General features: G+C 44.2%; 1 protein-coding gene and 1 non-coding gene across 2 annotated transcripts in view; one reads left to right on the top strand and one right to left on the bottom strand.

The window, feature by feature from the left end:
• Nucleotides 1–27,445, bottom strand: part of Parva (parvin alpha) — a 152,015-nt gene that overhangs the window by 12,036 nt on the left and 112,534 nt on the right. The window contains exons 5-12 of the mRNA XM_026395901.2: nt 19,255–19,395; nt 13,588–13,703; nt 9,553–9,611; nt 7,204–7,223; nt 6,081–6,142; nt 5,508–5,576; nt 3,558–3,659; nt 2,801–2,873 (exon numbers count right to left, since the gene is read on the bottom strand). Coding sequence (XP_026251686.1) covers nt 2,801–2,873; nt 3,558–3,659; nt 5,508–5,576; nt 6,081–6,142; nt 7,204–7,223; nt 9,553–9,611; nt 13,588–13,703; nt 19,255–19,395 — 642 coding nt within the window. The remainder of the gene's footprint in view (nt 1–2,800; nt 2,874–3,557; nt 3,660–5,507; nt 5,577–6,080; nt 6,143–7,203; nt 7,224–9,552; nt 9,612–13,587; nt 13,704–19,254; nt 19,396–27,445) is intronic.
• Nucleotides 15,270–15,342, top strand: Trnat-agu (transfer RNA threonine (anticodon AGU)). Its single transcript has one exon. It is a non-coding gene; the product is annotated as a tRNA-Thr (tRNA).

Raw genomic sequence — 27,445 nt, forward strand, 5'->3', positions numbered from 1 at the left:
AAAATGGTTGCATTGATTTGGATTCAGCAGTGACTGTGGCTCCACATCTTTGCTAACACTTGGTATGATGAGAGTTTAAAATTTCTGCCACCATTGGCTTCCGTACACTGCCTTTCAGAGAGACGGGGAAGGGAGGTGAATGGTTTCTACACTACCAGCCAGCGACCAAGTCCTCCCCGAGTGAGATGACCGTCTGGAACTGGGCTACCACCACGTGCCTGGTTTTTAGCATCCTTTGCCAGTCTGCTTCCAGCTCCCACACTCCTTAAATTGTAGATATTCCATTGACCACTGGCTGTGCTATGGACTTCAGTTCTGCCTGGTGCTAGATGACTTCTGGGTCCTCACCATCCTGTCAAGCTGGATTTTAACCATATGACAAGTCTCCCTGAGTGGTGAGAGTGGAGGATGGCTATGTGTTTGAAGACAGATAAATCCCTAAATTAAAAGGCACCAGCTTCATTCCAGTATTTCAGCTGCTCTGCCCGTCATGAACCTGGTGCTTGCCTTGGCTTAAGGTCATTAGATAACTAAATGGTTGTGAAGCCTGGGCAGTGGGAATCATCCGACATGCAGACCCAATGCTTCCAGGGGAGTTCAAGGTCCAACAACATGGTAGAGAATGCACTTTCCTGACCTTACACACATTTTGCATGAAACAGAGCTCCACCACAGCCAGTAGGATCCTGAGACATCCGTGAACAATCGCCCACACTGGTACCTTCTGCAAAGTCTGCAGCTTTTACCACGAAATCTCACTCTCCAGGGAGAATCCCAGAAACTAGAGGGAATGCCGGGAGACAGTTCTCACAAAGTACAACTTTATAAAACACCATTTCAATTCCCCTTTATGTGCTGCAAATTCTCAGCCTGGGCACCATGCCCAGTGTAACAACACATAAAACAGATGTGTTTTTCCATTTGCATTGTTCAGGAAGTTTCATATTAAGTAGTGCACAAGATATGTCATCTATATGCTGAAATATTCTTATAGATTGACTGACACAGGGAACATCATCTGTCCTGAGGGAAACAAATGCCTGAACACCCAAATACCAGAAAGAGTGTTTCCAATCTGTAATTGAGAAGTTTCATATTAAGCAGTTCAAGAACATGGCGGCAGAAGGAAGGGTCAGCACTCTTCTGCTCTGTCTCTCCTACTCAGAAGCAGGGTATTCAAGGTCTGCTCACAAGATGCTGCGAATCTTCCTAAAGGTGTTAGGATTTGAGTGGCCTTGCTAGGGGCAGAACCCAGGGGTCACAAACCATGCTAGAGCTCCTCCCCTCGAGGTGAACAGAGGCTTAGGACCAGGTGGGAATGAACAAGAACAAGGGCTGACCTTGGTTGGTTGGAGATGATCATTACCAAGGTCTGTCCCCAGGTCTGGCTTTGGCTCACTCCTCCATCCTAATTCCCACACATCAGAACCCTCCCCAAACCTTGTCATCTAGCCCAGCTGTCACCATCTCCATCCTACATTCCTCACTGTATCCAACCAAAGTGGTCCCATGGCTTCAATCCTCACAGCCTTAGCTATATCTCTTCCCTGGCAGATAAATAGGGCTGTCATTCTATTTGGGTGACCAGGTACATCTTTTCTCTGGTTGTCTATAAAAGCCTTGAGGTCAGAGAAGGTCTCAACCCTCTTGACTATCATGATAGGCAGGGTCTCTGGCCCCACTAAGCCAGAGCCCAAACCCTCTGTGTGAAGTTTTGGGGGAGGAACTCAGAGCAAAGGCAGCAACAGGATAGGAGCACACAACCTCCACTGGTCCCCTTGCTTTAAGTGGCCAGGAAAGTGCAAGCACAAGGGCCCAGGACCGGCCTTCTCAGGGTTCTAACTGGACATAATCAGACATTATCTGTGATGCAGCCTGGTAAAACACTGCAGTCAGTAAGTGGCAGGAAAATAAACACCTGTACCAAGAAGACTGCTGAGAGAAATGTGCCTTCTACACACACAAACACACACACACACACACACACACACACACACACACACACACGGCCACACGGGAGCACACGGGAGCATCCATTCCTTTTGCACCCCCCCCCCCCAGTCTCAACCAGCCAGCCCTCTGTATCCATACGTTCTACTTCTGAGGATTCAACCAACTATGGCTCAAAAATCCTTAAAGGTTGCATCTATACCAAATGTGTATGGAGTTTTTTATTTTCTTTGCCATTATTCCCTAAATAATACTGTATGCCAACTGTTGGGTAGTAGTATAAGAAATTTAGAGATGATATAATGTGAAGGACATGAGCATCCTCCAAGTTTGGTATTATTGGGGAGTCTTGCTACCAATCCTCCTGAGATACTAGGGGACTACTCTATTTACAATCCAAACCCCCAAATTAAGCCTTATCCTGGGGCACAGTTGGAGCTGGCAAAGCTCCCCATCTGTTGGGACAGGGGAGGCAACAAGGGTCAGCACAGAGCTGTCTAAGCTCTTCCTTCATCCCCACTGTACCAGCAGGTCAGCACTCTGCAGGGATAGAAAAATCTGGAAATTTGGCACAGGGTAGTTCCTGCAGCAGCACTACCTGGGCCCTGATCCCAGTTGTGGATTTCAGATTCTTTCTTCCTGTGGTCCTGTGTCTTGCGGTTCACAGTGTCTTCAAGGCTGAGTGGCTACACCCAGTCCTGCCTTCCCCGGCAAACAGCACCACAGAAGCCTTCAGAAAAGAGACTCCTCCTCCAGCTATAAAATCTGAGCCTCTCCCCGAGCCCTGAATACTCGTGTGCAGGGAGATGGTTGCACCCTGTGGTCACAAACCCAGAGAAGAGCACGTTACCTTCTGGCCGCGGTTTTGGCTTCTCTAAACCTCCATCTTGCATAAGCTCAAAGGCAAAGGAGACATTCAAGACCTGGAGAGAGAGAGGCAGGGTACACAGGGTACGTCTCAGTATGTGTCATCGCATACTCATCCTAGACCCTGGGGACCCCGAGACCTGCTCCTGGGAAGTGAAGGAGCTCGGCACTGTAGCTGGAGGGGCAGAGGCTGAGCTAATCTGAAGCAGCAACATGGCTACAGAAGGGGCAGGCCTCGTGGAGCCTGGGCGGCTGATCCCGCCTGCTGGCGGAGGAGCGCTCTTCCTTTCCTACTGTGCTCCTGTGTCAACTGCCAGCACTTCAAGCTTGGTGATGTCACTGCACATATTGGGAAGGCTCAGATGACAAGACAGGTTGAAAAGGCAGAGAAGGATCTCTGGACCAAATGCCTCTTATCTAGAAGGCAGGATGTGGCAGGTCACAAGAGGCTGTCTGAGCCAGGCTGGGCATGGGCATCAGGTATGACCGGCCTCACGGCCACCTCCCCTGTCACCTCTGGAGAGTGATGCAGCTGGACGTGCCCTTGGCAGAGGCTCAGGGCTAGAGGAAGGGAAGGTCTGTTTGGGATGCTCAGGCTCTACATGTGGATCCTTCCCAGCTCAGCAGCTCGTGAGAATGGGCCTTGCCTCCAGCCCCTGAAGACCCGACAGCCCAGTGAAGGGGAGGGCAGATCAGCTGGATGTGGGCTATGGGCTTCCCTTGATGCCCCTCCCCCTTACCTTCTGTTCAAAGCTGTCTGGGGTCAGGAAGAAGCTGTGCAGGGGCACAAAGTAGCCCTCTAGGAGCCCCATGAGAAGCACCAGGTACACTCCATCTGCAAACTGGAGGTAGAGAGCCAGGTGAGGGAAAGAGCCAGGTGAAGGAGAGAGTCAGGTGATAGTGCTGGCCCAAGTCTGCCCACCAAGCCCCATCCAGGGGGCTTACCAGCTGCCAAGTTTTCTCACCCAAAGGCAACCTCCCCATGCAGACTGAGGGTGGGGGTGAGGGTGGTGGCTCAAGGCGGGCAGTCTGCTCTGTAATGGCCTTCCCCCACACTGGCTGGTCCAATACAGGAGCCACAGGCACAGATCCCCATCTTAGTTGACTGGCATTTACAGAGCACTAACAGCATAGCCCTCCTGATTTGGGTGTGGGGCCTGGAGTCCATCAGGTGTGGCTCCCGCCCTTCAGAAGGTCACAGTCCCATGGGAGACTGCTGTGAAGGCTGTGTGGCAGCTGCCCTGAGACTGAGAAAGGCCACCCTCCTACTGAAGGTGGCAGAGAGGGCAGTGGGGGAGCAGGCTTAAGAAGGATTTGGTATTTTATGTGGAGCTGTCTTGAGAAAGACGTCTGGGGCACATCTGATATTCTAGAACCTTTCAAAGTGGGCTGGGCCACACATGCTCATGGGTTCCAACAACAGTTTCTGGGGTTTGCAGGAGGCCCAATTTCTTGGGATCACTGTAGGAAGACTGAGGTGTGGGCCAGGTCAGTGCATGTGCCCACTGAGCTCTGCAGGGTGGCCAGCCTGGGCCTCTGCTCAGCCTCCATTGAGGGCTAGAGAACATGAGCCTGGTCCTGACCTAGGGTGGTGCCTCCCTGCTCCTATCTGCCACCTGAGGTGGGTAGGGTCTGAGTGTGGCTCATCTTATAGTACCCATGGTGGAAAGGAGAGCAGATCTCAGAATCTCTGTCAAAATCCATGCCCTCTGGCTGGAAGCCAGTCAACTGGGCCTCATCCTTGCTGTGGCTGGAATAGGTTGAGGGTAAAAGAGTTCAATCTGTGAACCCAGGAGGGACCCTGGGTTAGGGGAAGGGCAGCTCCTACACAGACTGCTCCCCATCTGGGATCTGGTTCTGCCTCATAGGTGGGAACAGTGGGTGAAACCTACAACAGACCCCAGAGCTCTGGGCTGTGGTTCCCTGCCCTGGAAAGCAGGTGAAAGTTCTAGAAACCTGTTCTAGCCCCCTTGAGGAAGCTTCATTTTTCTAAAGCGTTCCTTATTTCCTGAAAGAGTATACTAAGTTCATTCCACACGGAGAACTCAGACTCAGCAATGGCCTTTACAGATAACGGGAGGTGGCGGCAAGAGGAAGCTGTTCTATAGAAGTTCACCTGGAAGGAGAGGATGTGGGGAGTCAGGGTACAATCCATTAAATACGAGTATAGAGAGTAGAGAAAGAACTCTCTAGTAGGTTCTAGTTGGGGAATCTGGTGGGGCTAATGGACACAGGTGCCATCTCTGGAGGCACCAGGAGGCGCATAGCATCACTTAGCGGGTACTGGTACAGAAAACACACCCTGAATCTCATCACGAGAAGAACAATCGAGGGGTATCCTATAGTTGCCTTCATCTGATAATGGTACTGTGGTCACCTAAGAGAATTTGTTTTAAGAGATGTATGTGAAATATTTAGGGGTGGAAAGAGAGAAAACGATGTGACCAAACATTTACAATAGGTGTGTCCAGGTGAAAAGCATACAGGTATTCATTCTTGCAACTTCTCAAAATACAAAGCTGGGGAAAAAAATCCACAGAGAAATCCATCCAGTTCAGCCCTCTGAGGGGCACAGGTCCCCCCTGACCACATCTCAGCCTGGAAAACCCTCCTGGCCCAGGGGAGGGGTACTCGGAGCCCTGCCTGGCAATCAGGGCCCTTCCCCCACCCACACCTGGGTTGTCACCCACCTGGGTTTCCAATTCTGTGACCTCCAGGTTCAGTTTATTCAGATGCTTGTTCACAAAAGTGATGAGTGTCTAAAAGAGAAGTGCAGGGACACTGAGATGCAAGGCCACCCTGGGACTTCCCGTAAGGATGGGCAACCTCTGCAAAGGCCCCAGGCCAGCAGGGAGAGGTGCAAGTCCCTGCACGGCTCCCACATGATGCAGGGCTGAGAGGAACTGCTAAGTGCCAAGAGGCAGGATGACAGGTGGGTGTCTGAGCCTGGGGGCGGGGGGAGCAAGGGGAGTTGGGAAGGGGCCAGAGGCAAATGGTCCTGCTGGGTCTTTCCTCTGGCCTCTTCTTTGTGGCAGCTGCCTATGCCCAGGGAGACAGGGAAGGTGCAGAGGGAGCAGGGAGGCTGGGCTCAGTGTGGGGGGAAGACAGGGAGGGCATGCGATGGGAGAAGAAAGGGCCCGGATGAGGCACTAGTGAGGATAGCAGGTGAAAGACGTTGGGGGAGGCCACAGCACTGCCACCACAGGAGGGGGTTTTCCTAATGTCGTGGGCATCCCACCTCCCCCGAGGCACCTCATTCCCACCTTTTTCACCACATTGAGTTTGTCAGGCGCATGGTCGAACAAGGTGTCGAAGGCATCGCGTTCTGTAAGAGGGAACCGTAATGTTGAGCTCACGGTGGCTTCTTAACAGGAAGGCCCACCCAGGTTCCAGAGCCATGAGCCTTCCAGGGCTACCATCAGGAAGGCCCCGGGTTCAGGCTGTTCTGGGAACGTCTGGGCCTGTGGCTGAGCTGGGTTGTTACCCTCAGGGCCTTTCCTGTGTGTGTCTACCCTGGTGTACAGGGCTGAGCTGGGCGTGGGGCTCTGCCAGGCTGTGACCTGGGATTAGTCATATCATGATGTAGTCATGGTTATGAAGCATTTCTGCAGCTATCTGAGGTAGAATGTTATCCACATATCAAATCATCCCACCCTCTAAGTTTCAAAAGCAGGACAGTCACACAAGCATCCTGGCAGAGGTCACAGACAAGGACAGGCACCGAGGGAGCTCCAGGGTGGAACATGAGTGCTTCCTCCTGAGGGATGTAGGTCATGTTAATTCTCTGCCTCAGTTTCCTCTTCTGTAAAATGTCATCTTTAAAATGAACCTCCCCTAGTTGTCGTGAGGACAGAAGTGCCCTGGAAACTCCAACATGTTCCACCCATGCACAACAGTGCGTTGTTTTTAGCGTGACTGAAACATTACGGAGTAGAACCCAGAGCAGCCATCAGGATAATCGAACACGGGTTTTCTCAAAACCCAGGGGTGAAATGATGGGAGGGGATCTGAGGCAGGTACCGGGAAGAGTCTCCAAGACAAATTTGGGGCTGAGAGGTCTTGTGGCCCGAGGCCTGCCTTTTTCCCCCACTCGCCACCAAAGGGTCAACCTGAGACGGCTACAAAGGTGATCTCTGATGTTCACCAAATCAACAGACCCACCCAAGGTTCTGGGACATAGGGAAGGTAGAAGCAGGGAGAGGGGACAGTCCCTAAGGTGTCTGTATACCTCTCCCCATACTTCCTCACCACCACCCAGCAAGACTGCCTGAAGGTGCAGGGGCTGCGCAGACGTAGCCAGCAGTTGTTCTTCTCACCAGATAGCTGCACCCCCTCCCCCAACCAGTCTGCTGCTGACAGACACACGTCCAGTCTCATGCAACTCACCATGCCTTCCGGAAAGAGCCCTGGAGGAAAAAGAGAAAGAAAGCAGGGTGATTATTCTCTTGACCCCTTAGGAGAGGCTAATCCTGTGAGAGGATCCAGACCCTCCCTGCCTGTTCATGGTGGAGGACTTCAAATAGCCTCCTTCCGCTGCATCTTATACTGCATTGTCTCTGCTTCCTGAGGCTTCATTCTTGTTACCACCTCGTTCCCCTGCTACACTGACCTACTGGCAGGATGCTGCTTAAAGGACCATTTCTTGTTTTAACTAAAATCACATGACTGCCTGCAGTTACGAAAAACACTGGACTCATGCAGAAGATTCCCAATGAGGGAATCTAAGGATGCTTAGGAGCAGAGATCAAGCCACCTCTGATGTGGAGGGTCACTGCCCAAGTTGCTGTGGACAACTGGTTGGGGAGGTCAACCTTGTCTCTCCTGTCATGCCCCCAAGTTGCACCTGCCATTGATGCAGGATAAGTTTCTCTCAACAGGCCAGCAACTAGAATCACTTATAGCAGAGAAGCAGCAAAGTTTTAAGAGCCTAATCATTAGAGATAGAAGACCGGTTTAAGTGCCCCCCCCCCCCAAAGCCATTTTGTTTTGCTGTGTGATCTTGATGGAGCAAGCTACTAAACTTCTCTGGGCTTCAATTCTCTTATCTCTAAAATGAGAATAAAGGTAAATATCTCAGTGGGATATTGTACATAATTCTTAGTGTACAGGAAATGCTCAAAACATTTTTAAAAATACACTTTTGGTTTTCATTAGGATTCTTATGATATTGGCTTATCCACCTGTGCATCTATCACCCACTAAATGACAATTTGTGTGTAGTGTCTGGGAAAGAATAATGAACTTGGATAACTGCTGGAAAGATCAATGATACAATTTCCTTCATCACCCTTGGGCTGTGGGTCTTTGGGCCTATAATCATTGCTTCCCAGGTCCTATTATGAACATCAGTAGGTACCAAAGGGCTTTAAGAGTTGCACTGTGTTCTCATTACTGGGAGTTGTGCCGTATTTATGTACTGCGGAAGGTGTGGCAGAGAGGGGAGAGGCCAGAGGAAGCACAACATGCAGCTGAGAGATGGTTCTGGAATCTGAAACATCACACTCCCTGACTCAGGAATTCTTTCTGCAGGCCATGCTTCTCTCTGGTTTGTCTTCCTCTTTTCCTGAAAGTAACACAGTGACAGAAACAAACCCAGCCAGGGAGGGAGGTAGGACAGTGAGGATCTCCTTCCCAGCAGGCTTAATCCCTAGAAGCTCTGCCTCAGAACCAAGGCTGGCTTTCATGTGAGGCTTCACTACCACCACCAGCCCTTGGAGCACCTCTCCGTGAACCATAGACTGGGTCTCTAGGGAAGGGCCACTCTACATCTCTGCCCCTACCCTTGACCTGAAATGCACCCGAGGCTTTTTTAAAAGACACACACACACACACACACACACACACACACACACACACACGTCTACACATGCAGAGCCTCGAGCCATGACTGGAGTGGGAGGGAGCTTGGGAGGTGTGGTCAGCTGCTTTCTGGGCAGGGGGTGCATAACTGCCAACACACTGAACCTCACTATGCCTCTGGGTTAGGAAGTGCTCCCCACTCAGAGATGAAGAAATTGAGCTCAAGGAGGTTCAGGGGCTCAAGGTTCAGGCTGGCTTAGAGGGCTCAGTTCTTTTCTCTCTGCTGCTCCTGTTCAAAGGGAACCGAGAGAAAAGCTGGGTATCAGGGACGGCTGGAGATCGACTTTGCCCAGCTCTGCTCAGGGCCTGTCCAATGATCCCAACCCACCCCATATAACAACCTGCTTTTCCTGCTTAAGAACAAAGCTCTAGTTCCAAATTGCAATCCTTTTAAATGTCCTAATATTTCTAATTTCTAAAAGTAAATTGAAAAACAAATAACAAAAAGCCAAAAGACAGTGCTAAGGTAGAGAGGGACTTTCTGGGTCATGGCATGTGACCAAATAAATCAGATTCAGAAGAGGAAGAAAAACGTCCTTTTGAAGGTTAACAATTTAAATTCCACCCCGTGTTTATGGCATGACGATTTCATGCTGGTTGGCTTTTTTGGGTACACTTTTTCCTGGAGTGCCACAAAATTAGAATTTTTCAATCACTGCTAATTCCCCTCTCCCCACTTCCCCACCCAAGTTTGTACCTTAAGCATCAAGAGGCATGTTTTGAATGCATGGAAAAGGCTAAACTATAATCATTGGCTGCAGGCTAATCCCTCCTGCAATCCCAATAAATGAAAACTAAATATCAGCAAATGGATGAATTTCGGAGAAACATCTGTGTTCCATTACAGACTCGCTGGCAACAATGGTGTTGACATACTCTGTGTTACCAGTTATTTCCTCTTGGATTTGCCGAGACTGGAGGATTCCTTCTCGTTTCTGAAATGGGGGGTGGGGAGAAGGGTTGGGAAGAGGAGAGAGAGAGAGAAAAAAAAAAAGGACTTTAGAAAAATACAGAAAAACTGATTAGCATTCCTGACACTAAGTTACTGCTCTTTAAGAAACACACCCAGAGAAGCAATAACGCTGGAAGCAAAAAGAGGGTCCTGATTTTGGGGGGACTGGACTGTACCATTAGGATGTGAGTGCATTAGTGTGTAGTCCAAACAAGTAGGCTGTTTCTTGGATGAGGCGGCTTTCCTTTTCTTTATTGGAAGACGTTCTGCTGGAAGCAAACTGCCTCCTGGAGTACACAGTAAACCAAATGGAAATAAAGGCCAGGGTGTGTCTGCCCTCCAGCTGAGGCCACGCGGGGAAGCTGAGAAACACACTTCACTGCAGGGCTGGGAGGGGGAACCCAGGCCAACTCCAGAATTCACACAGAGGCAGCGGGTTTGTTTGTTTGATTTTTTTTTCACTGATGAATAGGGGAGCTTTTAAGTAAGTCGTGCGATCCTCAACTAAGTATCAGGTTCACTCTTTGAGAAAAGGTGAAGCACCCTGGAGATTCGCTCCGTCCATCACCTGTCCACCCTTCTCCCATCAATTCATCCTCCTCTTTACCTACTGAACAGTGCCTTCTAGATATGAGGCCCTGTGCTGGAGGCACAGTAAATACTGTGGAGCATATAATGTGATTTTTGGGCCTTAAGAAACTTGGGGTAAAATGGGGGTGGGGAGGAGGCAGGTGAGGATGGTCCCCCTCAATGGGCCTGGTTCATGCCCTGTGGGTGGGGTCTCTTCTATTCTCCAAAGTATTAATAAACGATGTGGTCACTCTATGCAGAGAGAAAGGGCTGGAGCAAGCATTTTTAGGTCAGAGGGTCAGGGAAATCTCGAGAGGGAAGGGTGTCCTGAAGCAAGAACTTTGAGGGAAGATGGGATTTGGCTGGACACTGAGGAGAGGTCATTCCAGTGGCAAGAATGACCCCAGCCAAAAGGCAGAGTTAGGATAGCACCAATGTGTTCCAGAGACTGTTTGGAGGCGGGAGCGGGATTAGTCGGTGGGTAGCTTGGAGTACCTGTTTGGAGAGTTTAGCCCTCATCCTCTGCACAAGGAACCAATGAAGGGGCATCAGGAGGGAGAGTCACTCTCCTGGGTCCCTAACACAGCCAGCAGGATACTCCAAGGACCTGGACCTGGCATGGGATTGACAGCAAATTCATCTTCCCAAAGGCTGAGTGTTAAGAAGGGGCCTCTGGGCCTGGGGGAGAAGGGCGCTCAGCTGCCTTCTTGAGCCTCCTGCCAAAACTTCCCTTGCGTTCTCAGTAGCCACAGACACAAGGGCCCTTGCAGAACACTGTTACTTAGGGAAAGGCAGGGCTGGGTAAAGCAAGCATCCATCCGAATTAGATGAAGAAGAATGGACTATCAAAGCAAATAGGAAGTTACGAAAGAAAAAAAGGTATTTAAAGGGAACCAGGTGAAAATAAATCAGGACTTTATCCAAATTCAGTTTTAAAATATCCAGTTTTTGCCCAGATCTAATGGAGTGCTGTATCTTATGGGATCATTCACAAACACAGAACCTCATCTTCAGGTTCATGCGGAATTAAACGCAAACGGAGAAGAAAACCGTGGGTTCAAAAGCCCCTCTTGCGGCACCCTGGCTCAGTGGCATCACACTTGTCCCCCACAGAGTTCTCCCTGCAGTTCAGCAGCGACTTTCTGCCAATGTGGAGTCTTGCTTGTGTGCCTGTTCTCCTGATAAAGCAAAACACCCCGTAAAACCTGGCAAGCACCGATGCTTCTTTACATATGAGTCCCCTCACCCCCATGTCCTCCTGCTAACAAAACTGCCCACAGGAGAAAAGAAACCAACAGCAGCCTTCTGGTGGCCCATAACTGAGATCAAAGTAAGGCTTGAGCAGTGGGGCCTGCAGAGAGCACGCTTTCAAAATAGGAGCCCCTCTCCCTGCTCAAATCTTCAATTGTTCTTTGGTGTTTTTTTTTTTTTTTTGTAATCCCAACTGGCAGATTTCATTATTTCTGTTAGAGGTCTGTTTATTCAAGCTGGTAAGAAAAATACTAAGATGTTCGATACATTAATGGGTAGAGAATGGGGACGGACTATCACAAAATGAAGTAAAAGGCCAGTAGGCATAAAAGTATTTATCTCCACTCGCCATGGAAGACCTCTGCATGAACAGAATGGCAGTATGCTTAGTTGTGGGAAATATTTTTTTCAATGTTAATGATATCTAGTCACCAAGGTACTCTTTTATGAATTACTCCAGGCAGCCTGATTTTAAAAAAACAGACTGGTTATATTTTTAGAGCAATTGTAGGTTCACAGTGAAATGGAGAGGAAGGTGCAGGAACTGCCCATCTTTCCTCTGCCCCCTCATGGGGTCCTATCTTGTCCACCATGAACAACTTGCAGAAGAGTGGGATACTGTTCAAAATGAGGAGTCTGTACCCCTACATCCATCTCATCCACAGTCCATTCTTTATGTTGGGGTTCACCTTGGTGCAGCCCTGCTCAACCTCTTCATCCCTTCTTCCCCAGTGGTAGCTTTTAAAAACAGAATGAGATGGGTTAAGATAACACAATGGAGATGGCCTGGTTCTCTAGGAGGAAGCCTGTCCCAGGACACTCACAGCGAACATAAAATGTCAAGCACGAGGCCTGACACAGGCGAGGAGCTCCACAAAGACAGTACCTGGTGGTCAGCTGCACTTCTGGTCTGAACCACACAGCTTTCTGCTGGCTGCTGACAGCCCTGTCTGCTTCCTATCTGTGGTCTACCCCTTGCAGGCCGGGCCAAGGTGATATATTTCTATTATGCTCTCTTGATGCCAATGTGGAGTCTTGCTTGTTTGCCTGTTAAGTCCAGAAGATGTGGAAGAAATGCTTTTCCCTTACCGCCTGACTGATCAATTGCTTAGGAGCACAGTGGTGTCCTTCCCTCCTGCCAACATTTGATCCCCGAGTGTTCAGCTCAAAGTCCTTTTGTCCTGGAAACTGGTCTGACAAAGTTTACCAGCCCTCAAGTCTCTCCCTCACTGAGGGAAGGCAGAGCTGCCATCTTGTTCTCTATTCCAGGAACCCTGGCTAGTCCTGGACGTCCAGCGAGCTGCTTGTATGGGGAGCTCTCCCTTGTAGCATGTTTATTTGGAAAAGAACAGAAATGAGCAAACAAAATGATGACCTTTTGCTAAATGGGCATAAAGCTGGAAAATAAAATTGCATTTGAATACTTAACAGGGTTAGAAGCAGAGGGAGATAGTCCTGGGGAGCGAGCACACCCTCATCGTGGAAATTACACAGCCATATGCGAATGGAAATTCCATCCAACAATCTGGAAAAGATGACTTGAAGTCCCAGCTGTGCTTCACTGGGCGGCTGAGAAGCAGCAGTGCCTCCAGGACGGACCTGCCAGTGGGGTCTCTTACACACACACACTCCCTTACGTGCACCACACCTGCCTCTCCCAATACCTGTCCATCATTTGTTTAACTTAAATACACACACACATATTTACACACACACACACACTCTCTCTCTCTGTGACATGTAGGAGACTCTGCACACTCCTGTACACAAATGCACATGTAGCATGTGCACACAGGCACACATCCTTCTGACCCTACTACATACACTATACAAACATACACAACACACACTCTTAGCTGCACATGGCACAAACCATTCCTCTACAAAACACGTAAACCCCAGGCACACACCTCCCACAACACTATACTGCACACAAGCACATTTCCCCCTGTCCTTTGCACACTTATTAGGGATAGTGCAGCTTGCACTGGAGAGCTCCCCTGGGTGCCTCTCAACACACTTGCATCCATCCAGCTGTACTTCCACCAATCTACCCAGCATGTCTTCACTGTCACAGGAACTCAGTCTCTAAAACTCTTTAGTGGCACAGATGCGTGTGGTGGTGGTGTCCATCTTACCTGGACCACGACCACTTGGATGGAAACATGGTCTGGGAGTCGGATTGGTGCTCGGAAATACTGAGACAGAGCAACCAGTAGATGCAAGATGGCCACCAGGCTCTTGGCGTGAACAGCTGAAAGGGAAGAAGATTTAGAAATTAGGAGTCTCAGGTGCTAGGCAATAGAAGCAGAAGTTCAAAATGCAGCAGCACCCTATCCAACGCTCCCTTAACCCTAAAGGTGAAGGGACACCCTTGGTCATCACATACGTCACCCTGGAACCTCAATTTTTGGTCGTCTTGGATTGTATTATTGCTGGATTTCCAATGTGTCACCTATACTCTAATCCCAGGTTCCCATCAGGACCCTGACAACTGCTGAGTTCTGAGCTCAGATCCGTCCCCGCAGCCCCATGTTCCTGTTTACTCCATTTGGATAACCAAGAGCATGTCTGCTCTGCACCCTCTCCCTTCCCATGTGACTCTGAACTCTGGATTATCACCACTATGTCTGCCCCTAGGCTGAACATGAATCAGACCCTCAACAGATGGACACTAAGTCAGGAACCCCTCCTTTGTTCAGGACTTTGAAGATCCCTAGAGGAAGACATGAGGGCTATCCTGAGGCTGTGGCTGCTCTCTCAGTGTAGGCAATGCCCTGGGGGAGCAGCTGGGAGGGATGTCCACGACCTAGGAGGCGTCCAGACCTGCTGAGCCAGGTGCTGAATGGTAAGCCATTTCTACTAGGGAAGCCTGGCCCTATTGGGTTATAGTTTTCTCGGTAGAGGAGAAGAAAAGGACTGACTCGATGAGGTGCCTATAGGGTCAGGCTGCCTGCACCTTAAATTCTGACTTCATGGGGCTGGGGATGTGGCTCAAGTGGTAGCGCAATCGCCTGGCATGCGTGCAGCCCGGGTTCGATCCTCAGCACCACATACCAACAAAGATGTTGTGTCCACCGAGAACTAAAAAATAAATATTAAAAATTCTCTCTCTCTCTCTCTCTCTCTCTCTCTCTCTCTCTCTCTCTCCTCTCTCACTCTCTCTTTAAAAAAAAAAATTCTGACTTCATTAATTCTACCATTTATCTACTGGCAACCGACCTTGGGGTGGAGAGTACTTATGTGGATACACAAGTTGTAAGGATTTCCAAAGTTAAATAAAGCTCCTGGAACACAGCAGGTACCCAGGAACGACAGGTATGTTTTTATTATAACTTATGTGAAAGCACCTGGCACCTTGGCAATTAAAACATGTTAGCTTTCTCCCCCACCTTTCTCATAAAAGGAGGACTCGCCAGATACTTCACCAGTCTTCATGGTCCTACTAGATTCGTGGCTCCTCATTACAGGGAACGTTTAAGGGAAGAACCCAAAGTGCCCATTTTGTGCACTTAGCATGCACTGAGGCATTATTCGGGGTCCTTCTGTCTTCCTTAAGAGCAATAAGTCTGCTTTAACAGCAGTTTTGAGAAATTACCAAGAAAGGAAATGATTCAGACATCCCTTTGGCATTCATTAGAGTTTCTGGTCATCTCTGCTATTTCAAAGAAGGCTTTCTGCTGACTCTGAGTGGCAGCTCCACATTTACTACCAACCAGTAGACAATGGCTCCAGACTCCCAGCCCTCCAGAAGGATTCAGTTCTGGGCATTGACTACCAAGTTTTACCTAGAGTTAAAACCTCAAAGAAGGCTACTGTCTGGGAATGTAACTCAGTGGTAGAGTGCTTGCCTAGTGTGCAAGAGACTCTGGGTTCAATCCCCAGCACTGCAAGAGACAAAAAAATAAAGCCAGGATTTATGGCTGTATGGGGGCTGACCCATTGGTATGACATGGTCACTGAGGGACAGAGACAGGGTTTGCACTTCTGGTCATAACTCATGCCACCTACAGGCTTGACCCTAAGGGTTGTAAGCATATTTGCATATGTGCTTTTAATGACAAAACATGAAGCTGGAAAAGTTGTGGGTGAAGAAGTTGTTCTTATCGCCTGTAACATTATATGTCATCTAGACTGTCTTGGTGAGTGACAGAGCAATATCGAAAGCATCAGGCCCTTTCAATGAATGCTCTGCTCTCCTGGGAATTTTTTTTTCAAAAGAAAGAATCTGTGTCTTTCTGTCTCTTGTGCGCGCGCACACACACATACACAATGCAGACAAAGATGTTCACTACTGTGTAATGTATCATTAAAAACAACTCTGAAAGACATTTATATCCAGTACAAGAGAATGGTTTTAATTTCTGTGGTTTCAGTTACCCACAGTCAAATGTGGTCCAAAAGTACTTAAAAAAAAAAAAAACATTCCAGAAATAAACAATCAGCATAACATTGCATGTCATTCTGAGTTGTGTGATGAATCTTGAGCTATGCTACTCTGTCCTGCCCAAGATGTGAATCAACCCTTGTCCAGTGTGTCCACACTGTATATGCTACTCACCCATTAGTCACTTGTAGCTATCTCAGTTATAAGATTGACTGTCTTGGCATCACAGTGCTTGTGTTAGTGAACTTAATGATGGCCCCAAAGTGTAAGAATATTGACGCTGGCAATTCAGATACGGCAAAGAGAAGATATGAAGTGTTTCCTTTAAGTGAAAAGGTAAAAGTTCTCAAGTATATGCTGAGGTTGCTTAGATCAATGGTAAGAGTGAATGTTCTTTCTGTGAAATTGTGAAAAAGGAAAAAGAAATTCTTGTAAGTTTTCCTAGGCACCTTAAACCACAAAAGGTATGGCAACAGTGTATGACAAATGCTTAGTTAACATGGAAAAGGCATTAAATTTGTGCATTTATAGGAAAAAACACACATATAAGGTTTAGTACTATCTGTGGTTTTAGGCATCCAGTGGGGGTCTTGGAAGATATCCTTCTTGGATAAGGGAGTGCTATTATTTTGATGTGTGTGTGTTTGTGTATGTTATTGTGTATATATTATATATATTATATGTATATTATATACACACACAAATAAAATATTGTACACACAAATTACTTTCTGCACAGACACACACACTACTTGAAGGAACACTACAGTGTTCACAGTGCCTAACCCTGGGTGGACAGCTAATGGGGCTAGATGTGCAGGCTTGGTACCCAGGGTCTGCAGTGGACTTTCTGGGTCTGACTCCTGGCTCCATTATTCATCACCTGTGTGACCCTGGTTAGCTACACTCCTTTAGCAATTATTATTGTATTTAATATGTACAGTCATTCTTCTTGGTTCCAGGGATATAGGAGGAAGAAACAACCCCCCCTCTCCTCATGAAGCTCATATTCATAATGTCTTAACCTCTTTATGCCTTGCTTTCCCCATCTGTGAAATAGGGGTAATAAGTTCTTACTTCAGAGGGTTGAGAGAGGAGTATTACAAGGATAACAATGCGAAGTATTTAGAAAAGCACGAGGGACAAAATGAGCACCACAGCATGTAGTAGATGTTAATATTCAACTTTTTTCCAAATGACCTGTGTTTTCTAAATTTTCACTAATGAAAACTACAGAGCAAGTCGACTGCTTAAACAATTTAATGTTTGAAGTAAAGGACTGATGTTCTTGTACTTTTCCAGCGGTGGTATCCTGTTTCTCTTGCTTTTTCAGAATTGTGCTTTGGAGACTGGGACTTAGAAAGATTGTCTCTTTCTCTGTATATTTATAAAATATGTGAGTGATGAGGGGGAAAAAAGAAAGAAAGAAAACTACTGTTATAAGTAGAAGAAAAGAAAAGATCAAAGAGCTTGGTAACCTAGCAGCCCCTTCCTGCCACCTTTGTCCTGAGCACAGTGACAACATGATGTCCCCAGATACCCAGCTAGTGCTGGTTACAGTGAGGGGGGCTGGAGCCTTTCTCTCCTCCAGCCTGCATGTTCCTTATGGAATGAACCAACCACCATCCCTTGTCTTGTGGAAGCCCTGAGGCGCCAGAAGTAGCTAGCCCCTGAGCTGGTCATTCCCTCTGACCTAGTAATTTGTCTCTGTTCCAGAGACCGACCTATGGGGATAACTTAGGAAAAGCAAACAGAGACACAAGCTCAGACATTGAACTTGGCACTATCTGATTTTAGCAATAGGTTGGAAAACACTCTGATCAACAGCAACTTGAGGATTACTTAATTGTAGATCTACCCCAGCAGATAAAAGCATTGTCAAAATTATAACTGGGAAGACCACAAGGACACAAAAAATATATGTATGATAAAACATTAAGAAAAAACAACCACACAGTGGTGCCATGACTTAACCAAGTAAAAATATACATTGATGTGGCCAGTAGTAGGGGGAAAAACAAAAGTAGCTAAAACAGGGTGGTAATATGAGTAATTATTTTTCTTGTACACACTTCCCCATAAGAAATTAAAGTAAGCACGAACCAAAACATTCATAGTCACTGAAGTCAGTTCTTAATGTGGCTTTAAAAAAATTCCATCCTTTTATCTCAGTCTTTCCTAAATTGGGTGCCATGATAAATTAGAAGTGTTTATTTTGTTACAGGGGGACAGACAGATAGATGACCATAGGCAAGGGAGTGGTAAACAGGATTAAGCAAAGCTAAGTGGTTCTTTCTTCCAGGACTTCTTTAATGTTTATCTCTACTGAGGATTTCTAAAACACAGATACTTCTCCAAACCAGGAACTCCGCCCCCAAGACCAACCAGCCCATCCTAATAACCTTCACCATCCTGAGGGTGGAGATACCAGCAAACAAAATTCAGCCCCACCTATTGTTTGTTTTTTAAAGGAGATCTCCATTTTAAGTTGTGTCAGTCAGATATAACCAAGTATAGTGCTAATACTTAAAACAAAGGGAAAATACAGTCAAATAATTTTATTAATCTAAATTCTACTTTTAGGGAGAACAAAGCAACTTTGGACTCCCTCATAGGAAATAAGTTGTCATTGCTAGACTCTGCGATCTGCAGATTCAATGTGGAATCAGATATGGGCTCATCATGTCTATGTTAGGCAGCAGGCCCTTAAGGCAGCCAAGGAATTAATGATCGACACTTTCTGAGATCCTTGAGCTATGCTGCCTGTGAAAGGCTGAATTTAAAACTCCTGTTCCAGGTCCTGCGACCTTAACCCCTCAGCTGTAACTTTGAAGGGGGTGTGGCTGGGCATGGACTGTGGACAGACATGGCTGAGTCCTTGTTCACTGCTCATCGGCTGCATGGATGTGCAGACCCCAGAGTCCCAGAGACTCTCACACTGGAGAAGATAGCTTTTTCAAGAGGCTGTGCTAGGTCTCAGATGTGGCTCACCAAGTTTGTTTCCTTCTCCCAATCTCACGTGAGGTTTATATAGAAAAGCCTTTTATACCAAAAGGACACTGCATTTTGACATCCTTCCCACATTCCACCAGAGGTAATTTTGACAGATTCTCTAAGGAAAAGAACATCTCATTTAAAGATGGATGGGTTCACACTCAGGGCCGGCCAGTTTAGGGATGGCTTCTGGTAGAGACCACAGTGTTATAATAACAGGTCCTTTTCTTTTTATTTTTTCCTTTTTTTTTTTTTTAAAAATATGTTGTTTTTAGTTGTAAATGGTCACGATAACTATATTTTATTTATTTATTTTTATGTAGTGCTGAGGATGGAACCTGGTGCCTTATATGTGTCAGGAGAGCACTGTACCACTAAGTCACAACCCCAGCTCCAACAGGTCCCATTTCTTTCTTCCACTCACAGTCCACATTCCACTTGATGCTTCTGGGAGGAAGCTTCAGGGTTTCGTTGATCTTCTCCAAGACGGTCTGTAGCTTTTGCTTCTGCGCAATCTCTGACTGGGTAACCTCAGCGACATTTAGCTTCTCGCTCTCAAGTTTCTCTGGGTGAGAAGGGAAAAGAGAGCAGCTGTTATCCTGGGCTGCAGACAACCCTAATTCATGCACTTATTCACTCATTCACACACCGACTCACCAAAACAGGGGCCCCCAGTACCTGTAGGAATTGGTTCTGGGATCCCCCTACATGTACTAAATCTTGCAGTGCTCAGTCCCCTATATAAAATGGTATAATATTTGCATATAACCTGTGTACATCCTTTCATACATTTCAATAATCTCTAAGCTACTTATATTACCTAGTAAAATGTAGATGCTATATGTTGTTATGCTGTGCCATTTGGGGATTAATAAGAAAAAACACCTGTACATGTCCAGCATGGACGTAATTTTTGTCGAATATTTTGGATCCACACTGAGTTAAACCTGCAGGTGTGGAAGGCACAGATACAGAGGGCTAACTGTACTGGTGCCTACCAGGGGAGGAATACTACTGCCCATCTGATGTTGTACTAGTGGCAGCATTACCCAAGACTGGGTCTTGAACACCCAGGACCACAGAAGTGGGGCACTTAACCTATTTTGTCATATGTGAACTCTGGTCCATCATTCTTGGGCGTCTCCCTTCTTTTCAATTCCATCTTTTCCAAGGGTATCCCTGTGCCAACTGGACAGCCTCTCTGCTTCCCCTGGACAGAATCAGTCGGGTCCTTATTTAAGACATTCTGTCCATTCCTGTACACGATGTACACATTTGATCATATCTATCGGATTTGAGCATCTTTTCCTTTAAGGCCCACCTGGAAGGTAACTTATTTGACATGTCATATTTCATCAGTTCTAAGGCACACACTTTTTACTCTATATCGTCCCTAAAATCAGGTTGTATCTTAAAAGCGAAGGCATCCTACAGCTTCAGCCAGCCAGGTGGAAGACATGAGAGTTATTACTGCCTCCACACAGGTGAACTTGGCCATAGCTCTTGAAATACATCACCTACTTCTAGAGTCACCTAATTCATTCTCCACAACTCATTCAGGATTGACAGAACTGACACTCTGAAATGAGTTTAAATGGCTTTCCTCTGTAGTTTTGAGGGCTGCCATACAAACAAATTAAACTTGACATCAGCGGTCCCTTTAGTCCTTACTGTATTTATGTTGAGCAACTGTAGCTTAAACAAACCAAGTGCCCCTTGGGTAATTCTTTGAAGATGAGGTTGCCCACTGGGGAATGTCTGTGGTTCTGTGATTTATCAATCCTTTTCAGCTTCCCAATAGAACCATTTCAGGTGGTTCCCATCTATGATGCCTGAACAATTCTCTTTCTCTTCCTTTGTTCAAGTCATCCTTCTTCATTCCTGAAGTTCCAGGGATTTAACAAGCACAGATCTAAATGTCTCTCTTGACTGGTATATCTTGAAGAGAACCTGGCTGCCTTTCTCATTTTCAGGCTGAATTCTTATTTTGGATCCCCTCCTACTAAAGAAACAGTAAGCTGTTCCCCGCCCCCCTCCCCATTATTTTTAGATGATGTGACTGTCTGATAGATAGAAGCCAGTTGTTTTCTTTGTACACTGTAACTACCAGCACTGGGGAGAGGCTGCCCAAACACTGGGCTGAGAAACTTGAGAAGCCCTTTATTGGCTTGGAGGAGAAGACTGCTGGGACAGATTAGCAATGACTGTCTTGGGAGTGGGCTGGGTAGGCGGGGAGGGGAGGAGTGGCATGAGAGCCACTTATTTGCTGGCTTTGCTGTATTACATCGTTGTCTATGAATTTTCATATTCATAAGCTTCTGTTGGCATTGGACTTAAGAGTGAAAGGCTTAGGGTTCTGTTTTCTAGGTCAACCATTTTTTCTTGCACTGTTGCCCATTTCATTCTTACTCTTTAAAAATTGGTGTGCCATAGTGAGAAGTATACATTTGGGCGTCTCACCCACCCACTTCCTGCCACAGAGATTCTTAAGAGCCCTGTGACTTCCTGGATGGAAGGCTGATGGAAGCATCTTCTGTTTTGTTGTGGTTGTTGTTTTGTTTTTGTTCCCCAGTTCCTGAAAGAGCTCTGGAGTGATGAAGGTTGCCAGGGGAACCAACCATGTGATTCAAGCACTGGTACTCTCAGTCTACCTACATCTGGGGGTGGGAGAGCAGGAGATTGAGTCAATCTCCAGTGGCCAAGGCTTCTGGGTTGGTGAACACACCAAGGTGCTGGAGGGTGGTGCACCCAGACAGGGATAGAGGCTCCCTGGCACCTCTGTCGTACCGTACCCTGGGCATTCCTTTCATTCAGCTATTCCTGAGTTTTATCTTTAGTAATAAACTGGTACCCTTAGCTACCTTCCTGGATTCTGTGAGCCACTTTAGCAAATTATTGAATCAGAGGAGGGATAACGGGGAGCTCTGGTCTGGAGCCAGTTGGTCAGAAGTATGGGAGGCCCAGCCCAGATATGTGATTGCCATAGGAGGTGAGGGACTGAGCACTTTAACCAGTGGAGGGCTATACTCCTTTAGGGTAGTTAGTGTCAGAATTAAATTGAGTCCTCAGAGAATTGCTTGGTGTGGAAAACCCACTCATTTGGTGTCAGAAGTGTTGCAAGCATAGAGAAATCAATTGGGATTTCTTAGTTTCAACTTTACTCCTTACCTACTAGAGCATGCACTGTTTTTCTCTTTGTACCAATTTTTTATTTTTAACGAAACTATGATAGTCTAAATTAAATAACTAAAATTGTAATGCATTCTTCCTAGAATTCCATTTTTAGCATCTGCTGTTGCTTATTTAGGAGAAGAGTTTTTAAGGCTATGCTTTATTTCTTTTGCATTATAAAGATTTAAAAAAAAATTTATCCTGCTTTTTTTTCTACTTTAGTCATTATATTTTGAGTTTATCTTCTTGCTTTTAATTTTCATTGGATATTTTATCTTAGACATTGATATTGGTATTAAGTGGATTTTCACAGAGAATATATCTCAAAGTAATCTTTATTAACAAACATATAGAAGAGTTCTTCTTATCTCTTTTTTAAAGAAGGAGATTCCCACTCCACATTATATATCCAATGGATTTAAAATCAGCATAATAAGTGATGTAGCCACATCAATGTTTATAGCAGCACAATTCACAATAACTAAGACATGGAGTCAACCTAAGTGCCCTTCAACAGATGAATGGAAATATGGTATATATACGCAATGGAGTATTATTCAGCCATAAAGAATGACTTTATGATATTTGCCAATAAATGGATGTATCTGGAGACTGTCATGTTAAGTGAAATAAGGCAATCCCCCCCAAACCAAAGATCAAATGTTTTTGCTGATACATGGAAGCTAACCCACAAAAAGAGGGGGAGAAGAAGAATAGAAGTTTAGTGGATTAGAAAAAGGAAAATGAGGGAAGGGAGGGGGATTGGAAAAGAAAAGACAGTGGAATGAATATGTAATACGTAATTTTTCTATATATATATATATATGAATACAGTGAAACTTTTCATGTACATTCGTAAGACTGGGGTCCTAATTAGAGTAAGATATTCCATGCTTATATAATTATATCAAAATGAACTCTACTGTCATGTGTAACAAAAAAGAACCAATTACAAAAATGAGATTATACTGTGTACATATTTTCATTACTGACTTTTCCCCACATAAATGTATCATGAGTATATTTCTAGGTCAATACACATGTATATATTCATTCTTTTAAAAAACTGCTTACTATGTCATAGGGCTTATTACATATTCAACCGTTCCCTTGTAGAGGTATAGCCAAGTTATATCCCATTCTTTCTCTATTTGCAGTAAAATTGCAATAAACATCCTTTATATATTGCTGTTTATTGTTGGTAAAAATAGAAACTATTTCTTTGCAGATTTTCTTCTCATATCTAGTTGTCTTACCAAATCCTCTCATTAGTTCTTTTAGAGTCTTCAGCATTTTCTGGATATGCACAAATAAGACAAAACAGTTACCTCTATTTTGCAAGCTTATGTCACTTATTTCAAAGTGACATTTCAAAATAAAATATTTGAGAAGCTCTTATGCTATTCCTCTTTCTTTAAAATATTTAAACCTCAAACTTTAAGAGGCCCGCTCAAATACTTCTATAGTTAAATACCAATTTTATTTAATGCTACCAAGGATTTAAAGATAATTTCTTTTTCAAGACTCCTAGTTTCCCTCTTTTGTTCTTTTAGGCTAATATTAACTAGCGTTTTGAATTTTCTATCACTGGAGTTTTATTCTTCTAGGAAACCATTCTTGCATGTTTTCACAGTTTTGCAAATTGCTCATAATTAGTTTTAGCTTCTTACAAAGTAGTAGGTATTATTTCAAAATAGGAAATGATTTAGTAAATTTTCTCAGATTATTCTGTGACTATTTCAGTTGTCTTAATAACACTGTACTAATGTAATCACCCTTCAAAGAATTAGAATATGTAAAATAATACTCTTTCCAGTATGAGTGACTCCTGAATTTCGATTTTCTTTTTTTTTTGCTTAAAAATGGGGAACATTTGGTTAGAAAATTTAAATTGCATCAGAGAATTTGGTCTGTTGACTAATTTGTTGAAATTTGCTTCATGGACATAGTTAGATTCTGTATGAGTTCCATGTGCAGTTGAAAAGAAATACACACTCTGGTATTTCTTTTCCCACTCTGGTTTGTAGGTGTATTCTGTACTATATGCAGGCCAGATTTGGTTAATTACATTGTCCAAACTTTCTCTATCTTTATGATCTTTTTCTTAACATATTAGGAGAAATGTATTAAAGATCTACCACTGTGATAGTGAATTTGTCAAGTTCTTATTGAAATAATGATTGGAATTTTTTTTGTTTTTATAAGTACCTTATAATTATACATAATAGTGGAATTCATTGTGATATATTCATACATGCACATAGCATAATTTCCTCTAATTCTCCAGTACTTTCCCTTTCCTCCTACTTCCCTTTCCCTCTTTCTCTACTTTTTCTATTTATTTGTATGTATTTTTTTCCCTTGGTGCATTATAATTATACATAAAAATTGGATTTATTTTGGCATATTCACACATGCGTATAGGATGATTTGGGTCAATTTTATTCCATAGTTGTTTTCCTGTACCTCCCTTCCTCTCTTGGTCTCCTACTTCTCTCCCTTCTGTTGTTGTGAGATATTACTTTTAAAAAATTCCTTTTTTTCTCTCTAGTTTCTGCACATGAGGGGAGATGTTTGAGTCTGGCTTATTTCATTTAGCACGATGTTCTCCAGTTTCATCAATTTTCCTGCAACTGATGTAATTTCATTCTTATTTAAGGCTGCCATTGTGTATATGTACCACATTTTCTTTATCCATTCATCTGCTGACGTACAGTTCCATACCTTGGCTATTGTGAATTGTACTGCATTACATATTGGAAAGCACACATCTCTCTAGTGCTGATTTCAGTTCTTCTTGGTAATTACTGAGGAGTGAAATAACTGGGCCATATGGTAGATCCACATTCCTAGTCTTTTGAGGAATCTCCATACTGATTTTCACAGTTGTGCTAATTTGCAGACCCGCTAGCAATGTATAAGCGTTCCTTTCTTGCCATATCCTCAACAGCATTTATTATTATTTGTATTCCTGATGGTTGCCATGCTAACTGGAATGATACAAAATCTCAGTGTAGTTTTGATTTTAATTTCCCTGACTACTAAGGATACTGAACATTTTTCCATATGTTTTTTTGGCCATTTCATTTCTTATTTTGAGAAATGTCTGTTTAGTTTATTTGCACATTTATTGATTGGGGTATTTGTTCTCTTGGTGTTAAGGTTTTTTTTTTTTTTTTTTTTTTTTTTTTTTTGAGTTCTGTATGTATTCTGGGATAGGAAGAGTAACTGGCAAAGATTTTCTCCCATTCAGTCGACTCTTTCTTCATGTTCTTGTTTCCTTTGCTGCACGGGAAGCTTTTAAACTTGATGCCATCCCATTTATTGATTCTTAGTTTTATTTCTTGTGCTTTAAGGTTCTTGTTAAGTTCATGCCTGTGCCAACAGGTTGGAGTGTTGACCCTGTTTTCTTCTCGCAGTTGTATAGTTACTGGTCTAATTCCTGGGTTGTCATTCACTTTGAGTTGGCTTTTGGGCAGGGTGGCAGATAGAGGTATAGTTTCATCCTACAAATTGTTATCCCATTTCCCCAGCACCATTTGTTAAGAAGATTGTCTTCACTTCACTTTTATCACCCTTGCAAAGATGAGATGACCATATACGTGTGGGTTTGTCTCATCTTCTGGTCTACTCCACTGGTCTTCATATCTGTTTTTATGCCAGTACAGTGCTGGTTTTGTTACTCTAGCCCTCTGGTATAATTTGAGGTTGGGTATTATGATGTCTTTAGCCTTGTTCTTGTTGCTCGGGATTGCTTTAGCTATTCTGGGTATTCTATTCTTCAGATGAATTGTAGGGACTGTTTTCTCTAGTTCTGGGAAGAATATCATTGGAATTTTGATGGGGAATGCACTGAATCTGTATATTGCTTTTGGTAGTATGACCATTTTAACAATATTAACTCAGCCTATCCAAGAATGTGGAAGCGCTTTCCATCTTCTAATATCTTCTTCAATGTCTTTCTTCAGTGTTTTATAATTTTCATTATAGAGGTCTTTCACCTCATTGATTAGAGTTATTTCCAGGTGGTCTTTTTTTTTTTTTTTCGTTATTGGTGTATAGGAAAGTTATTGATTTTTGTATGCTGATCTGCTACTTTACTGAATTTATCAACTCTCAAAGTCTTATGATGGAGTTTTTTTGAGTCTTCTAAGTATAGAATCATATCATTGGCAAACAACAATAATTTGACTTCTTTTCCTGTTTGTATCCCTTTAATTTCCTGATCTTATCTAATTTCTCTAAAATTTCAAGAATTATAATGAATAGGAGTGCTAAGTATGAACATCTTTGTCTTATTTCTGATTTTAGAAGGAATACTTTTAGTTTTTCCCCATTCAGTAGGATGTTGGCTTTGGGTTTGCCATATGTAGCTCTTGTGATGTTGAGCTAAGTTCCTTCTATCCCTAGTATTTTCAGAGCTATTAACATGAATGGGTGCTGAATTTTGTTGCTTTTTCTACATCTGTTGAGTTGATTATGTAAATTTTATCCTATTTATGTGATGAGCTACATTTATTGATTCATGAATACTGAACTAACCTTATATTCCTGGAATGAAATCTACTTGATCATGGTTTACAAACTTCTTAATGTGTTTTTAAAATGTGGATTCCTAAAGTTTTATTAATGAATTTTGCATCTCTGTGCATCAGGGATATTGGTCTATACTTTTTTTCTTTGGATGAGTCCTTATCTGGTCTTGGTATCAGGGTGATTCTGGCTTCATAGAATGAATTTGGGAGTGTTGCCATTTCTACTTCATGGAATAATTTGAGGAGGGTTGGTATTAGTTCATGGTTTTTAAAATTTTAATGTATTTGATACACAGAGGTGCACTGAAGTTTAAATTTTCTATTAATTTTAATTGTTTGTCAATCTACTCTGTAGTAAGACACTTTTTGTCTGAAAGGCAATTTTGCATTCTTTTAGTCAGTATTAGTCTAGCATGGATCATTATTTCCACCCTTTTTCTTTCTTTTTGTGTTCTCATTTATTAAAACCGTCTCTTATATTTAGAATTCAGCAATACTTTGTTGTGCTATTTAGTCTGATCATCTTTGTCCTTTAAGTGGATAAAGTCAATGGTTTTAATTGCAGATACAACTCTACCAGCTTGTTTTGAACTTTCTAGTTATTTGGCTTTTCCAGTTCTTTCTCCCTTTGCCATCCTTGCCTTCTTTTGGATTAAGGTTTTTAGTCCTCATTCCTTTCTCTCCCTCACGGTGGCAAGGAGGCTATACATTCTTCCTACCATTTTACTGGCTACAATAAAAAAATTTATGCATAGTTAAAGGCTTAATTAGAATCTTTACTTATATGTTGAACCACACAACCCCCTCAGCTCACGCTGACTCTAATCACGTTTCCTCACTTATACGCTACAGTCATATGGAATTCTATTTTCATTTTCTAAATTTAACAAATCAGACATTATTGTGATT

The sequence above is a fragment of the Urocitellus parryii genome, chromosome 4 (assembly GCF_045843805.1).
Source record: "Urocitellus parryii isolate mUroPar1 chromosome 4, mUroPar1.hap1, whole genome shotgun sequence".
NCBI classification, from domain to species: domain Eukaryota; kingdom Metazoa; phylum Chordata; class Mammalia; order Rodentia; family Sciuridae; genus Urocitellus; species Urocitellus parryii.